The sequence below is a fragment of the Anastrepha obliqua genome, chromosome 5 (assembly GCF_027943255.1).
Source record: "Anastrepha obliqua isolate idAnaObli1 chromosome 5, idAnaObli1_1.0, whole genome shotgun sequence".
NCBI lineage: Eukaryota > Metazoa > Arthropoda > Insecta > Diptera > Tephritidae > Anastrepha > Anastrepha obliqua.
In genome coordinates this window covers 5,039,292-5,055,895 of record NC_072896.1, presented here as the reverse complement: position 1 = coordinate 5,055,895, position 16,604 = coordinate 5,039,292, and the positions used below count along the sequence as shown (strand labels likewise).

General features: G+C 36.6%; 4 protein-coding genes across 5 annotated transcripts in view; 2 read left to right on the top strand and 2 right to left on the bottom strand.

Moving 5' to 3' along the window:
* Window positions 1-9,020, bottom strand: part of LOC129247962 (centrosomal protein of 104 kDa) — a 35,530-nt gene extending 26,510 nt beyond the window's left edge. For both annotated transcript variants that reach the window (XM_054887346.1, XM_054887347.1), the window contains exon 1: window positions 8,851-9,020. In XM_054887346.1, the coding sequence (XP_054743321.1) occupies window positions 8,851-8,890 (40 nt within the window). In that variant the 5' untranslated portion in view covers window positions 8,891-9,020. The remainder of the gene's footprint in view (window positions 1-8,850) is intronic.
* Window positions 9,021-10,076: 1,056 nt separating this feature from the next.
* On the top strand, window positions 10,077-11,101 carry LOC129247460 (dolichol-phosphate mannosyltransferase subunit 1). Its single transcript, XM_054886592.1, has 3 exons — window positions 10,077-10,260; window positions 10,336-10,546; window positions 10,607-11,101. Exons 1-3 carry the CDS (start codon window positions 10,157-10,159, stop codon window positions 11,015-11,017), a joined length of 726 nt encoding a protein of 241 aa, XP_054742567.1. The 5' UTR covers window positions 10,077-10,156; the 3' UTR covers window positions 11,018-11,101.
* Window positions 11,102-12,363: 1,262 nt separating this feature from the next.
* On the top strand, window positions 12,364-13,717 carry LOC129249053 (DET1- and DDB1-associated protein 1). The gene has a single exon (XM_054888677.1). It carries the CDS (start codon window positions 12,924-12,926, stop codon window positions 13,236-13,238), a length of 315 nt encoding a protein of 104 aa, XP_054744652.1. The 5' UTR covers window positions 12,364-12,923; the 3' UTR covers window positions 13,239-13,717.
* A 296-nt stretch (window positions 13,718-14,013) lies between these two features.
* On the bottom strand, window positions 14,014-14,879 carry LOC129247647 (NADH dehydrogenase [ubiquinone] 1 beta subcomplex subunit 9). Its single transcript, XM_054886862.1, has 3 exons — window positions 14,657-14,879; window positions 14,414-14,556; window positions 14,014-14,345 (listed from the first exon to the last, which is right to left on the bottom strand). The coding sequence occupies exons 1-3, from the start codon at window positions 14,749-14,751 to the stop codon at window positions 14,149-14,151; spliced, it is 435 nt and encodes a 144-aa protein (XP_054742837.1). The 5' UTR covers window positions 14,752-14,879; the 3' UTR covers window positions 14,014-14,148.
* Between the last annotated feature and the right edge of the window lie 1,725 nt (window positions 14,880-16,604).

The window sequence follows — 16,604 nt, the reverse complement described above, 5'->3', positions numbered from 1 at the left end:
CTCGTAGTTTATGTTATCACTTACAAATATGAGGTCTAAGATTCTGTTCAGAGAATTAACAAAATTATTAATTTGAAATAAATTAAGACTAAGAATATTATCAATAAGATATAATTCATGGTTTGCAGTTACATTGTTTGGTATGAGAATAGAGTTAGAGGCACTAGGACACCAATTTATTTTACTCAAGTTGAAATCACCTAACACACATAAATTATTGTCATTTAAATTATTTAGGACAAGATATACTATGTTGTCAACATGCGCTTTGTACAGCTCGTATGAACTTTCAGGCGGCAAATACGAGGCAATCAGATATAAAGAGCCTTGTGAGTTTCGACTACTTATGCAGACGCAGATCTGATCCAGTAGAGAGTCACCGTTCATGAGGGGGCACAAAAATGCGTTTAAGTGACACCTGATAGCAATAAGAATACCACCCCCGCGCAAGCACCCTGTTTTTGCAGCGTCTCTGTCTTTTCGAAAAACGTTAAATAGGTTCGGGTCAAAGAATTCATTGTTATAAAAACTTGCATTTAGCCAGGTCTCAACAAGAACGAATATGTCATAATCTAATTGCGAACTAAGGGAGTGTACATGCTCTGCCTTAGTACGCATGCCGGACGCATTTTCATAATAAATCTTAATTCGACTATTATTTCGATTATTAGGCCTAGCACAGACAACTAATTCTGCGGCGGTTGATTTATTTGTTTGCTTAAAAAATTAAAAGGACGAATGGATACATTAGCAGGCCAAATCTCAGGCTTAAGTAGTTCATCATAGTTATGTTCACTAACACCTAACTTAAAGTTTATATGCCTAAGAGAGTCCGCATTTGTCTCTTTTTTAATAAGCTTATAACATAAGATATGCTTCGTATCTAAGCCGGCATGTTTATTAACATACTGAATAATGTTATCAGTTGACACCGTAGGTGAGAAAGATGACAAATGTAGCCACTTATAGCGTACAGCCACCTCAAGTTCGTTGTTCACACCAGAACCAACAACACGTAATTGATTTTTCTTACGTCTACTCTTTTTAGTCTCAACAGAGACCCAGGCAGAATCAGTGGGAGCCCGCGAAGAGTTTGGAAGTTGAGAAGCAATTATCCGCGAAGGTAAATTATTATTTACGCTCTTAACATTACCGGAGGGAGCATCAACTGCACTAGCAACAATTGGGCGAGGCAACAGCTGAGAGCGATTGCGAACGAAAGGCACAACAGACGGCGACAAAGTCTCAGAGGCAGAGGCAGCAGCAGCGTATGAGATAGAGGCGGAGGCGTCAGCAGCAGCATTCGAAGTAAAATTGTTGGCAGCAGAAATAGTTGGCACAGTTGTTGACATTGGATTCGTTGTGTTAGCAGTGCGCGAGATACAGCTAGTCTTATCATCAGCACAAATAGGCGCATTAACAGCCTCAGGATTTACTGCAGTAAAGCAGTTATTCAGTAAACTCTTCATAGAGAGAATTTCTGATTGAAGGTTATCAACCTTTCCCAAAAGCAATTGCTTATCATCGTGTAGAGATTGGAGCAGAGAAAGCACACGAATATTCTCTGCTCTAAGCCCAGCTAGTTCTTGCACAACAGCAATGAGCGCAGATTCCGTTTCTTCATCTTTCTGCCGAGTATTATTTACCTTTTGAAATACAGATGGTCCTTGTTGTTTTTCTGGCACAATCACAATTTCCCGATCATCCACAGGCGGCAATGCATCAAGTGTGTTGCGGGGTGGAGGCGGGGACCGAATTGAGTTTCGCCGCACTTTAGAGCAAACTGCACAAAGAAAGTCACGTTCACAGTTGATAAAAAAGTCAGCATCAGCTTCCGATAAGTTAACGCATTTCAAGTGGAAAAGTTCCTTGCATTTGGAACATTGTATTTTCCGTTCACCACGGTCGACTTTTTGCTTGCATGTGCAAGGCATGTTTTTAAATAGGCACTAATTGACGGATTCGCTAGAAAATAAACACAATTGTGGAGCGAACCAAAACACGTCTGTACACCGCAACTATCACTTTATATCATGGAAAATTTCATGAAAAGCGTGAGCGTGGTCGTGGTGGTCATTTGCCTGATGTTATTTTCCACTATTAACGGCATACTTTCCTCTTTATAATGAAATAAACATCCGATCATTTACATGTATTAAAAAATAGCATTTTTCTTTGAATATCAAAATAACACCTCTGTTTGGAAAACCCTATATATACCCAGCCACCCTATATATACGAGCCAATTTCCATTACGATATGCAATGTATTAAGGAGCCTATTCACTAGTTCTAGTAGCCTGTGTACAACGATCAAAACTCGAATAAAATGCCGTTTCATAGAGCACACGCACCTACCTGGGGAAATCTTCGGTTTAGATGAAATGTCAGCAGAGAAAATGTGCAATTAACGAGACTGAGCGATTGAAGAGTAAATACTAACTAACAACTCATGAGTGCATACTCGCAGATAAAAGTTGTATTGTAATTACTTGTTGCCATTGCTACGTAGGGCAGTTTACAATATGTTAGTGTGGGTGCAGGTAAGTATTAGTGCAGTGGCTGCGTTGGTTGCGCCGACTGCGCTGCTTGCACTACAGCTACATAACTAACAGCTTCATTGCTGTAATAATCGCGAAATTACACGAAATTATTCATCAATGCAAACAATAAGGCACATTTTTTTTATTTACTTGATTTGCACATTAATTTAATTAACTTTTGTGAATCCGCGCTAAAGAAAGAATGAAAAAAAAGCATTTTTTATGGCATAAGTTGCCAACATTTCTGTAGGCAGGAAGGAAAAAAATGCATGCATTTACATAAAAGCAGACCTTGAGCGCAGCTGAATGGCCCTGCGCTGCTGTTCGCTTAACACGTTGAGCCCGGCATCGATATTACTGTACTTTCCATTTGGCCGGCAACGAGCGAGCAATCGGGAATATTCAGACTGGAGACTGGAGCGATTAGTTAGAAACGAATTGCAGCAGACAAAAGTACACTTTGAAAATATATTCTGTTTAGAGTGTTTCAATAAACTTCATTAAAATTACTATACATTTATTTTTTAACTATCGGTCTTAGTTCATTGTCGGTCCCTAGGGACCGACGCCGGCCAAACGGAAAGTTCACTGTCGGTCCCTAGGGACCGACGCCGGCCAAACGGAAAGTTCACTGTCGGTCCCTAGGGACCGACGCCGGGCTCAACGAGTTAATGGCAGTGCACCAACGCCAGAAGATATGCTTGTGAATCATCATCAAATGCGATGTTAATAAAGGCTAACAGCCGCATTATGTAAGCAATTAGGTTTTTATCTGGTTTTTTCACCACATGTACTGTTTACTGCCAAACAAAATGTAAAAGTTGTTAAAAAAAAATTAAGCATAGGCACAAAGCAATGAGGATACCATTTAAAAGATTTGTGCATTAAAACAAATTAGTTTCAATCCAATTCTGCCTTCATAAGGGCTCTTAAAGGATTATTAGGTTGATATTAGGCAACTGACCATGCAATTTACTTACTATTTATTTACTTCATTAAAAATTTAAGGGGACCCGGTAGTCTAGAAATTTCGATATTTCGAAAGTATAGTATCTTAAGAACATACTGTAAAATCTTCATCCGGAGATTCCCAAAATTATAGCTTCTACAGCTCCTTAACTAGGTAGAGAGCAGTCCGCGCGCTCCTGTACCTCAGACTTTAAACTTATTTATCTCGAAACGACTTATTTGGGCCTGGTGTTGTCAAAAAAAAACTATTCAACCGAATCGTCTGAAATTTTAATATGTTGCTAATAAAATTAATGGCTATCGCCCGTACGAGAATCATATTATTATTTCAATTATTTCGTATTTTTTTTATTAAAACAACTAAAAAAAAAAACGATTTTTAAAGTGTCAAATTCAAAACCACGCCATTTTGTCAATTTTTTTTTTATTCTAGTAGTGGGACATAGCTACAGTCATACTCGTACTGATAAATAATTTTTTTGGTTTTGTGCAGATAATTAGAAAAGTCAAAATGGGCAACGCCGTCCTGGTCCAATTTTTCGCGAGGGTCAACTTCAGCGCCATTTTTAAAATTATTAAAATTAAAAATTTTTTTTTAAAAGAAGTTAAATAAATAGCCTAAAAAATATAAAAACCGTTTTTCATTTTTTTTTTTTTTTGTAAAAAAAAATTAATGAAAATACCCTAAATTTTCGAGCTCTAAACCACCGGGACCCCTTAATACTTTGTAAAAACAAAAGGAGGTGCTTAATTTGAAGAATAATAAAGTATGCAGGTGTTCGTGGAATGTTAAATTGAAAGCTGCTCACTGCCAATTTGTTCACCCATATACAAATAAATTATCCGTAAGAAACAACAAATGCATGCATACATACATACATACATACTATAGGTACTCATATTCCCCTCTTACGCAGTTAAAAACAACCGTAATCGTGTTATTTTGTTTTAGTCGCTCACTCAATCGAACACAAATGGGCAAGCAGGGCAGACATCGCACAGCAGGCGAGCATTGCAACAGCCAATAGCTCTGCTCCCCATTTGGTTTATTAAGTGTGCCAATTCATGCACCGATAAGTAGCGCACACACACACAAGGGGTTGACAATAGGCAATAACAGAGTATGCGACCTACACTAGCATTGCGCCTGCATTAATTGTCGTAATATCTGACTGTTAGGTTTGTTATTTTGGTTGCCCGCGAGTACACAAAATAACTAGAAATGCACTTCTTTTGTCGATTTTGGAGTATTGAGAGTGACACTTTAATTCGTGTTAAAGTTTATCTTAGCTTTAAAAATATTTTCGTTTTCTGAACTGTCTGTTATGTATACCATTGCCACTGGCCAATGGTTAACATTTGTCGATTCAACAATGCCATCGGTTTTGTTCGTATGCATAAAGCAGCTGATTCGCAGGTTTAAAGTATTTCGTTGATGGTTTGCTGTTATATTAAATTGCGTTCGAAAATAGTCACGCTTTTTATATCCATGCGTTTGAGGAAATGTTTTAAAAAACCTTATAGCGCCATGTAGTGAAGAGATATTTTCGGAACCCACTGGACTATTTTGAAGACTACGCAGACGAGGAGTTTGTTAAGAGATTTCGTTTAACGAAATCCACTATCTTACATATTCTGAGCAGAATTGGCGGTAGAATTCTAATCAGTACCAAAAAACTAATTAATCATAAATATCGCAAAACCAAAGTCCGTGCAGCCGTCTTTTTATTCTCAAGAGGTAACGCTTTGTATTCCTCTCTCAAATCTAGAAGGACCACCTCTTCTTTTGCTGTGAGTTTTTGCCGCTTTTTTCTTTTGTTGTGTATTTAATTATATTGTTAATGATGTACGTAAAACCTTTTTCCCACAAACCACAATATTTACCATTTGTTTCCCTGAACACTTTTTGACACTTTCTTTTCCTTTTTAGTGCTGCCAGCAATTCTCTAGTGTTAAATAAGTATTTAACCAGTTTTTTTTTGTCGGGACAACTAGCAAGTGCAGCAATCAGACACAATTAAGTCCATTGTACTGCACTCGGATTCCCTTTTCATTTTCTTTAAATCTACCCGATCTCCGAAGAAATCTGAGTAGATCTTGTGGTGGCAAGGAGCCAAGGTGGTCGCTTCTTAACACATCTGTGCCCAAGACCTCAAACCTGATTCGACCGAAGGCCGGGCAGACGCACAGGAAGTGGTTGCCGTCTCATCCATCCTGCTGGGCAGAGTACACTGTCTGAGATGCCTACCCTTTCCATGTGCTTCGCTCACAGAAAGTGGCCCGTCATCAGTCCAACCAGCTGCTTACAGTCCCTTCTGCTTTGTGACAGGAGGATCTACGACAGTCGGTCGGACATGACAGATAATTTTGTCCATCTGCAGCCCCGTTCAGCCTGCCAAGCTCGCTTGTGGGTTGAAGTAACCCATTTACTAACCGTGGCTTTGATGGCTGCAGAAGAGAATGACAGAACGGGCTCCGGGCCAAAAAAGTTGGGAATGTTTAATTTAAACGAACTGCGCAGGTGGGAACCGGTCCATATTTTTTCCTTATGTTGGTAGGACTGCAAGACACACTTCTGCCATTTTTAGCGCCATCGGGTCATTAGTGTTTGCCTGGCTGGCCGGAAATATGGGCAAACAATTCTTGGATTTTGCATGATGATAACGCGCCATCGCACCGAGCCCAAATTGTGCTGGATTATTTGACCAAACACCAAGCAAATACCTTCGTGCAAGCACCGTATTGACCTGATATGGCCCCGTGTGACTTCTTTTTGCTTCCCAAGTTGAAGTTACCACTTCGTGGAAGGAGATTTCAGTCGATAGAGGAGATCAAATAGAATGCGACGAAGGAGCTGAAGGTCATCCCTTCGTCGGCCCACCAGGGGTGCATAGAGGACTGGGTTAAACGTGGGCACATGTGTGTTGCTTCAGACGGGTCATATTTTGAAGGAGATAAAATAAATTTTCCTGAAATTTAACTCTGTTTTGTTTTATTTAAACATTCCCGGTACTTTCTGATCATAGGGTAATTCAGCCTGGATTTACAGGGCTCGACTACCCCTGTTGTGGTTGGCTGTCGCTGCAGATACATGTAGTCCTGCCTGTGGTGCTGCCAGAGACTCAGTTCTGGTCAAACTCTGAAAATGAGCCCGGCAAACCGGGCAAGGACCGAGCACGGCTCCGGCTCTGGGGTCTACGTGGAATCCAGCAAGACAAAACTGCACTTTGCTCTTGGAATGCATGCATTTGTGTTTCAAGCGGAGGAAAACAGATGTGGAAAACAGATGTAGAGGCAGATTCAACCAGTTACTGGGATTAAATTTATTACACTAACTCCATTAAAAAAAATAATTATAATGTCATATCTATAACGGACTTAACTTGTAACATAGCTTATGGCAAGACTGAAGAAGTAGATTTTTTATGGTAGTTTTCAAAATTGTCTTCCTATTTTTTATAAATGCCTTATTTTTTGGTGATTTACTCTTACAAACATATGTATGTAAATGTGTTCATGACTTATGCATTAAATTAATACATAAATAAAATCTGCCTCATTTGTCTGAAATGTATAACTTTTTTGTCGATTCAACCACATAAAATGAAATAAGTTCAAGTTCGGGTTCGACCACACGACATCAATCCAATAGAATTCACGCATAACCTAGCGGTTCCCATCAAAACTATGTAAATTAAATATCATACATACATACACACTTACATACATACACACTTACGTATATATCTCAAACAAAAGTAACTGGACATCTGATATCGTTCTAAGCTAGATGATGAAATTTCAATCTTTACTGACAGTTCAAAAATGGCCAGTGCAACACCATCTGGCGTCTTCGCCAAACACCCGAATCACCGAATATGTTATATTAATAGCAGGCCTTCTAACCTAACCTAGGTGTTGTTGTTGTTGTTGTTGTAGCAGCATAAACATTCCCCATGCTTACATACGGGGAATGCTGCTGGAGTGACAGTCCTTGGCCGTATCGCTGAAATCGGTTAGAGTATCAATATTTGTGTAGGTAATACACAAACAAGTCTGCAGCTGTATACGCTTATAGATTGCATCTTTTAGGCGCACTTAGTTTATTAATAAGCAACAAGAACATTTGGATAATTAAATTGTGAAACACCCATGGGTGTCACAAATCGATCAAATGTATTACTGAAATTGTGCCAGAAAATTTAATTTACATAAAATCTACATGGATCATTCTAATTAAGGTTCGAATTCACGAGAAAATAATAACATTGATTGACTTGACGCACTATAATGCTCGTTTACTGGTAGAATGGCATAACTCAAAAAATTAAAAATTCGAGGAACACGGCTTTTTGGTTTCCAATTTACTATGCCTTGGAAAAATAAACAAATCTGAGATAGAGTTAATGGTAATTTTTTAAATAAAATATTTCGAACTAAAGCAGAAAAGCAATTTTAATAAACGAGTTTAAATATATTTATGATTATTATAAAAATTTCGTCTAGTTGCTTGTGCATTTACTTAAATTCATTGACAGTTAATAGAGTAAGTTCAAAGAAATTAGTAATTTACTTATATATTTCGAATAAGTATTTACAAATGCATATGCGACATAGCTACTTTCGAAAGGTATGCATGAATGTACGCACAAACAACATATAAAAATCCAGTCTCGCGCATACAAACGTTTGCTTTTTGTTATTGTTCTTTGTGTTTCAGCCCATAAATTATTTACAAGGAAGGGGTCGTAGCACAGAAATTGGTAGAGCATATCATGCCCAGGTGCATACTTGTTTATTGTACGTGTACGAGTATATCACCCGAAAATATGTAAACGGCTCTGACAGCGCACATTTCCAGCAACACAACACACCCGTTTACCCGTTTATAAAAACTTGCATATGGGGAAGTGTTAATGTGTGGCATACAAATTCGTAATAAATCAAGAATGAAGTTTGGACGAACTTGAAGTAATAGGATGCAATATTTCACATTTGCTACTTTTGCGTTTTTTCTACAAACGTGCATATTTACTTCACACTTTGAAAATAATTGCTTAGAGTCAGTTTTCAATGCACCGATTGAATATAAAGTAAAATCTCTCCGTAGTAAATAAGTGCATTGGCTGGTGTTGGCCTGAATAACAGTCGTTGGGGCAGGATGGCGATTTATCGATTTCTCCAGTTAAGCGACATACTGCTATTCTCATAGATAGATGATTACGCATCACGGAGTTGATCTAGTGGAATTTTCCCTAAAATATTGCACCCATCGTCCACTGGCTAATGCGAATGTTGACTTATTGTAAAACTAATTTCGGTTAATTTTCGAAACTTACCGGATGCGAAAACGACATTAAATGGTATCTTTTTAGCCATTATCTGATCTGTTTTTGCAGCAGCAAATTTGACAATCAACTCTGTTTTATTCAAGGATTATATTAAACTACAAATAACAATACGTATTTGTTATTTTATTTTCTTAGTTGCACTAAAAGGCTTAGCTTTCTTTTTCTCACTTTTTTAAATACACATTTTCATTTTCTTTTTTTTTTTTTGTTATTATTTTGATTTATTTGTATTTGCTTGATCATAGACTCGTGTGCAAAGCGAAATATTACTTTTCTTTGTAATCAATTTTCAACGCCTTGTGCTGGAATTTCACCGTGTACCCACTCAAGTAAGCTTTTCTTTATTGACTTTAATTGTCCCGAATATATAAGTACGCGCAGGTATCCGCTCACTAAGCAACTGCCATATTCCACCCCAATTTGTATTATAAATTCTAAAAGTTATATCAAAGCATGCATGACATTTGTGTAACAACAAAACTGGCACATGCGCCTTTAGTTAATGTCAAAAACAGCTGTACTTTGTTTTCATTTAGCGGTGTTTTTATGTGCTGCATATGCACGTGCATTATTATTTTTGTTTGGAGCCGCTCATTGGGCTATGCGCGGTGGGGGTAGAATCGAACTCTCAAAATCAGATTTTTTTAGTTTTCAAAATTAGCAATAAATTAAATGTTTAAATTTTAATTTTATCGAAAACTGCGCGATATGCAAAAACAAAAAAAACACTTTTTATAATGTCCAGGTATTAAAACAACAAGAATTAGTTATGTAATTCCACAGTGGTGGTATGCAAAGTAACGCACGTTTTTAATTTTGGAAAACTTATTTTAGATTTATGTCGTAGAGCTCTATTAAAATTATTCAATTAATGAAGTCACTAGGAGTCCCATCTATAAAATAGTAGAAAAGTTGTTATTATAATTCACGAGGAAAGCAACACTTTTTGAGCTACAACAGTGGCATCAAAACTTTGAGCAGCTATAATATTAATATACTGCCACTGTTATCGTAAAACTATTTATTTTAAATTGTTTATAAGTTGTGTCGTAAAAGGCACTCAAGGCAGTGATTTTCCAATGTAATCATGTGAAAAATATTGTAAGCAGATCTGCATATCATAATTTTTGTTTGTTATTTACAATTCATTGAAATAAATAAATAGGGGGGACATTTAGAAGTATGGCAACGTACCAAATTGTGTTCAGATCACACGTCAGCCGGTTGTGTAGGTTTGTGTACTTTTATAACAGCTTACAATTAAATTAAGGACAAAATATTAAATAGCGGCGATATGCTCGCCAGTGAACGTAAATACAGCATATTGCTGCCTACATATAACGAGAGGGAGAATTTGCCTATTATAATTTGGCTTATTGTCAAATATCTCACTGAAAGGTAAGTGCTGGCCATTTCAGCCTTCAGGCCAACAGCTAATAAGTATTAATAGCAAATGCTCTTCCTATACTTTAGTGGTTTCAAATATGAAGTTATTATAATTGACGACGGTAGTCCCGATGGCACTTTGGATGTTGCTAAAGATCTCCAGAAAATCTATGGCGAAGAGACAATAATACTACGGCCGCGTGCGTCAAAATTAGGTCTTGGTACTGCTTATATACATGGCATCAAGCATGCGACGGGAGATTTTATTATTATAATGGACGCCGATTTAAGTCACCATGTAAGAGTTTTAAAATTTAGCATAGCCAATTGTTAAAATATGCAACTTCTTTATTTGCAGCCCAAATTCATTCCCAAGTTCATTGAGCTGCAAGCGAAGGAAGATTACGATATAGTTTCTGGTACACGGTATGGCGGTGATGGTGGAGTTTATGGTTGGGATTTTAAGCGCAAGCTTATTTCTCGTGGTGCCAACTTTCTTTCTCAAATTTTGCTCCGCCCAAATGCCTCTGACCTGACGGGCTCGTTTCGTCTATACAAAAAGAATGTTCTTGAGAAATGTATTTCCAGTTGTGTGTCAAAGGGATACGTCTTCCAGATGGAAATGTTAGTGCGTGCACGTCAGCATGGCTTCAGCATTGGTGAGGTGCCCATAACTTTTGTAGACCGCGTTTATGGTACTTCAAAGCTTGGCGGTACGGAGATAATACAATTTGCCAAAAATTTGTTATACTTATTTGCCACAACGTAAAAGTTCTGTATATAGCGATATTTCTCTACAACCGGAATACACTATAAGTCGAAAAATAGATTTAAAGAACTGGAATATGTATTACGTATTGGGTTTTATTTATTTTCTGCTGCAAATTGCATTACACTTTAAGCTAACGATTTTTTGTGACCTTGGCAGCTAAAATAACATCGTGATTTGTCGAAAATTTTGTTGATGGTAGAGTGACGTTCAGAATAAATGTTACACCAACCATCCAGTGACGGTTTAAGCGCTGAAATATGGAATGGAAGTCGTCATTGCCGGTATAAGTACCAAATACCGAAAATGGATTGACAGGATAACTAATGTAAAGCCAGTCGTTGAAGAAATTTAAATGAAATTGTGTATCATGTTTATGGCAACTTTTACTCTTTCCAAAAATAAAAATTGCTATTTTATTTACAACCAATCCGATACAAATTGTCTTGCATTATTCCATAGCAAATTATTACATAAATATTATAAAATATACGAATTTTCATATGACATGCCATAACAAATCTGCAAGACCAAAAATCCATTGCATACTGATGCTATAATTAGCAACTCTGGTTGATATTTGAATAGACGGATGAGTTTCGTACAAAGAAAAAAAAAACAATAACAGCCTTGAATTTACAAACAAAACAAAAATAAACAATAAGACAAAAAAGACAAAAGAGAAAAACCGCACATAGAAAGGGCAGCCGAAAAAAATAAATTTCGTTTGCTGGATACTTCGGAGATTGAGGTAAGCAAAATGTTTGTAGAAGTCGTACTTTCTATATGGTACGCAATTTCAAAATGTATTGCCCATAGCTAAATCAATATGATGAAATATCCTCCACGTCTTTGGAAAACATTATTACAACATTACAGTATATATTGTTAGATTTTTCTCAAATAAAACGACTTTCTATAATTCTGGATTCTTAAATAATGGCAGCACAACTAGCAACTGTTAAATTTAAATTTTGCAGAAAGTTTTGTTAAGTGGCTTTTCAAACTCTGTGATACCAATAGCAACATTTTTACAGATGTGCATGCAAAGTATAAATATTATCCGAAAATTGTAAGTGTAATACGATTCTTTTTTTAAGACATACTAATTTCTATAAATGATTGTGCAAACTTCTAAGAAGCTATGCGAACTTGTGCGAAGAATGCATAACAGATGTTAATACTGAATAGCTGTACACATGCACCTCTGCATATATCCCTGTAAATAAATAATTTCTAGATGTGGCATTCCGTATTTTCTGGCAACTTCTTTCTTGTCGTCTATCATTCATGTTTTTTTTTTTAGTTCCTCATTCGCAATTTAAATCAATAAAAGCTGCGCAAAATTCGTAGAATATACTTTTCTTTGCAATGGCATAATTTTGTCAAACATTGCGAATACCCCTATTATATGTCATAATATTGTTAAAAGGAGATACTAAAAATTGCAGCACTGTTAATATTTTCCAACATCTCTGCAAATAAGCAAGTTGTGTCAAAAGACGGAATCGCAAAAAAACAACAATAAAGCTTAATCCACAAGCAGTCACATAAAAGTTAAAAAATTTCCGAGTTATACGAGTAGAACGAGAGAAGGAAAATCTCTTAAAATATCGTGAAAGCACACAATATTTTCGATTGCATCTTAATTCAAAGAATTTCGATCTTCTGATTTTCTAAATTTGTTAATATATTGAATAAGCAGTACGAGGTCAGTGGAGGCGTAAATTGCTGCTACGGTAGCGATAACAATTATTGCGTGGTTCAACATAAATATACCACAACCGTAAAAGGAGCACGGACTTATTGCAAATACATTGCAAACCAGACTCCTTACCTTCAAAAATACCCGCCCAGTTGCATTTGCAATAAAATTACGTGACGCTTCCTATTGTGAGCAAGCAAAATGTCGATAGCAAACTTCCTGAAAGACCTTCCCAGTCACAATGCACAGAACTTTTCGCAATTTAATATGGAACAAGGACTTCGGACATCGCAAAAACGACCTTCCGTATATCTACCCACAGAAGAAGTGCCGTCGGAGCAGTATATTGTAATGGATAAGCGATGTGTACTGCTGAGGTATCTCAAGCAGCAATGGGATAAGAAGACACTCCCACGGAAGCGTGAACACAATAACATCGATGGAAATGTAGGTAATGGTACAGCGAACAATAGTTGTAAAAAACGTCCACGATTGGAACATATCGAAATGAATTAAAATAGCTTTTCAAAGAAAAGAAGTGGATTGTAAGAATTGAAATACGTGGGGCGTTCAGCGCAGCACAAATGCGCTAAGACTTGTGGATATATAATCTGACTTCATTTATTGAACCGTAATTTTTTATTTTGTTTTGCACTAAATTCCAGGAAAAAATTGTTTTCAATTAAAATTTTTAGTAAGATTTCATCGCAACTTTCAGCTTCACCATCGAAAAAGAATAATAATAACTAACATAAAAAAATATTTTTCCGATAAATCTTGATACATGAAAACGATTTAATGCAACACACCTAACAGTCTGCAAGCTTCTCAAATATGGTGCGGTCATTGCGCCTAGCCATTACATCTTAGTTATTAAGATATCCTTTTTTAAATGTATGAATGTAAGAAGTTTTGTAAGAGTCGCAAGTCACACATAAGAAATATTTGGAAATAACTTGTAACAAAAAATAAATTCGCACATGCACGCATCAGAACTATTCTGTTTTATTTCAACAAATCATACTGCTCTTACTTGAGGTGTGCCTCTTGATATTTTTCCACAGAATGGAGCGACTTACAGCTTTATGACACCTTCGAACAGCAGACGGTACCGCTTCAAAACTATACATACATACGACAATTCTAGGAGAAATAGTATACTCAGAACTATAGTTATTCCGAGTCTTATTGGAACCATACTTATGCTCCGCTCTAATTTAAAATTTAAATCGTTACTCAAATATTTGCATATGCACAAATTTATACACTTAGTTAAGAAAGGAAAAATACATTTTTAAGTTTTGAATAAGTTTTACTTTATTCTGTATTGTTGCATGATGTTTATATATACGTTTTTCTGTTGTTTTCATCTAACTGCACAATATTTCGTTTTTCGTTTTTAACCTCACTTTTATTTGGCTTAGACTCAATGGTGTCCTAAGTCCTTGGGATCTGGTTTGCCGTACTGTTTTTCCCACCATGCAACAAACTCCTTCTTGCGTTGCTCCCGTTTTGCAAAGTATTCCGGATATTGTGCCTTCTCTAACGGATGCCAGTAGTCGAGAACCCAATCAGGCGGAATTACCTCTCGTTCAAATGCGCAACCACCAGCACTGTTGGCAACTGACAAAAACAAAGTTCGAAACAATACTCCTTTACTTTTCCTTTCACACCAATCTTTTCTCACTTACAGAACTTTGGTTGAAAATGTTTCGTTTCAAATAGCTCTTGCTCGCCAGCGGCTAGCAATCGCGCTGCTTCCGCCATGTCGGTCACACAACGATTTTTGTCAAAACGCTGACGCAGAAGCACCGCTCTGTAGCGAAAAATGTTTCTGGAAAAGTACGCATTGTATTAGAAAATTCCAAATGTCGGCAAATTACATAACAACTCTTTATTAAATGCCTTGATGAGTGTAATGGGACTTCACATACTTGCGATCGTACCAAGCTTCTAGATTTCGCAGTGCCCGCTTGTAAAGGCTGCATACTTGACGTGAGTGCGTCCGTACAACAAACGGTACCGACATTTTTTGTTTAACGTATCTTTATATTTGTTACGTTTCTAAAGCTTTCGTAAAAATTCTCGACTAAAATATTTTCTGCGGTTGTCTAATTTGACAAACAGTTCACGCAAAAACAGCTGACTACATGAATATGGAGCGAACGATAAATGTCAAATTGTGAAATTTACAGTTGGCACTACTAAAGAAGCAACAACTCTGTGAAATAAAATGATCGTAAAATGTGAGACCGTATCTTATGAATTCACCATATGTTTTGACTCTGTCGAAACGGAGGGGTCAGAAATCTGTTGCATATTTAATTGGAAATGATTTGTCTAACATTTTGTAAAAAAAGAGGTTGTCTGTAAAGTCGGTTTACTGACGATAGTTTAACGTGACAACGTCATAAGAAAATATTAATGGAATGGTTGCAATTTTCAAAACAAAATTTTAATTTTATTTGTTTGATAGATATTTTGTATGGATATAGAGGAGGAGGTAAATGGAATTGCAATGGAATAGGTAAAGTTACATTTACACAAACGTGAAAAATGACGAAACATTTATCAAATTCATGAAAGATATCTTCAATTTCGATTGTGCATCAGACGTTAATAAGTCAACAACACTAAGCGGCACCATCATCGATTTGCCTTTTTCAAGACAATTTACACTCGAAAAACTCCCTTTCATTTCCTACTTTTTCTATCATCGTCCTATTCTCAACAGAGAAATGGTTCATTACCATGCACACAGGAAGAAGGCATATGCAAATACAAGTATGTATGTGAATTTATATACAAATGCGCATATACATACATATACATACATATATATGCTCACTCAAGTAGGACAGAGCCAGATGTCGAACGTTGCCGAACGCGGAGGCCGATTGTGCTCTTTGTCGTTCGTTTCGCGCTCTCGCTTGCAGTTCAAGCACATTAGCTTACATTTGCTTGCGTACGGAATAGATTCGTATATTTGATATGTCCATATGATTTGTATGCATCTTTGATCTATAGATTTGTTCTTTTTGAAAATTGCCTGAAATCGTATATGTATATGTATTTTTATATACATATATTAGTATACAACATATCTTATAAGGTATATGGTAAATATTACCATACATTTTTTCCTTCATATATAATAAAAAAATTAATAATAATAACATTAAAACAACAGGTATTATTAACAAACTTGGTTTTATTTTAAATTCTTCAAGTAAATCAAATTAATAATAATCAATAAGAAGGCATATGCAAATACAAATACGTGAATTTATATATGACATATGCGCATATACATACATATATACGCTCACTTAAGTAGGAGAGAGCAAGATGTCGAACGTTGCCGTTCGTTTGCTTTGTTTGCTTTGTCGTTCGCTTGCAGTTCATTCAAGGTAACGACAATGAGCAAGGTAACACTAATGAGCAAGGTAACGACACATTTTTTCGTGCGTGCAGCCGGCTAAATCGAATTATAAGACGTTATCACGTCAAGATGTATTGAATAATAAATAACTTATGTAACGTTATAATGCAGTATAACGTAAAGCGCAACAATTTTAGAGGGCACAAAAGACCATAAGGTCGACGTTCCCCCGACAGTCGATTCTACTTTGCCGGAATGACCCGGATTTACAATCTATCCGGCCAAGGACTGTCACTCCAGCAGCACTCCCCGTAAATGTATGGGGAATGATTTGATACAACAACAATCTTGAGGTCGGAGTGCATACCTTCTTATATCTATGTATCTATCAAATAATTGTATTTTTCCAGTAAAATCAGTCATTAAAAAAATTTCTAAGAATTTGAAAGCATTCCCTCTGACAAGCAAATATCGCAAAAAGTAAAAGACCGCAACACATG

Bases quoted from the DNA above. Each gene is read 5' to 3' on its own strand.
- LOC129247460 (XM_054886592.1), top strand. From the start codon at position 10,157: ATGCTCGCCAGTGAACGTAAATACAGCATATTGCTGCCTACATATAAC. The intron at 10,261-10,335 runs GTAAGTGCTGGC...CCTATACTTTAG, and splicing joins GTCAAATATCTCACTGAAAG to TGGTTTCAAATATGAAGTTA. The intron at 10,547-10,606 runs GTAAGAGTTTTA...CTTTATTTGCAG, and splicing joins ACGCCGATTTAAGTCACCAT to CCCAAATTCATTCCCAAGTT.
- LOC129249053 (XM_054888677.1), top strand. From the start codon at position 12,924: ATGTCGATAGCAAACTTCCTGAAAGACCTTCCCAGTCACAATGCACAG.
- LOC129247647 (XM_054886862.1), bottom strand. From the start codon at position 14,751: ATGTCGGTACCGTTTGTTGTACGGACGCACTCACGTCAAGTATGCAGC. The intron at 14,557-14,656 runs GTATGTGAAGTC...GTACTTTTCCAG, and splicing joins GAAGCTTGGTACGATCGCAA to AAACATTTTTCGCTACAGAG. The intron at 14,346-14,413 runs GTAAGTGAGAAA...TGTTTTTGTCAG, and splicing joins ACATTTTCAACCAAAGTTCT to TTGCCAACAGTGCTGGTGGT.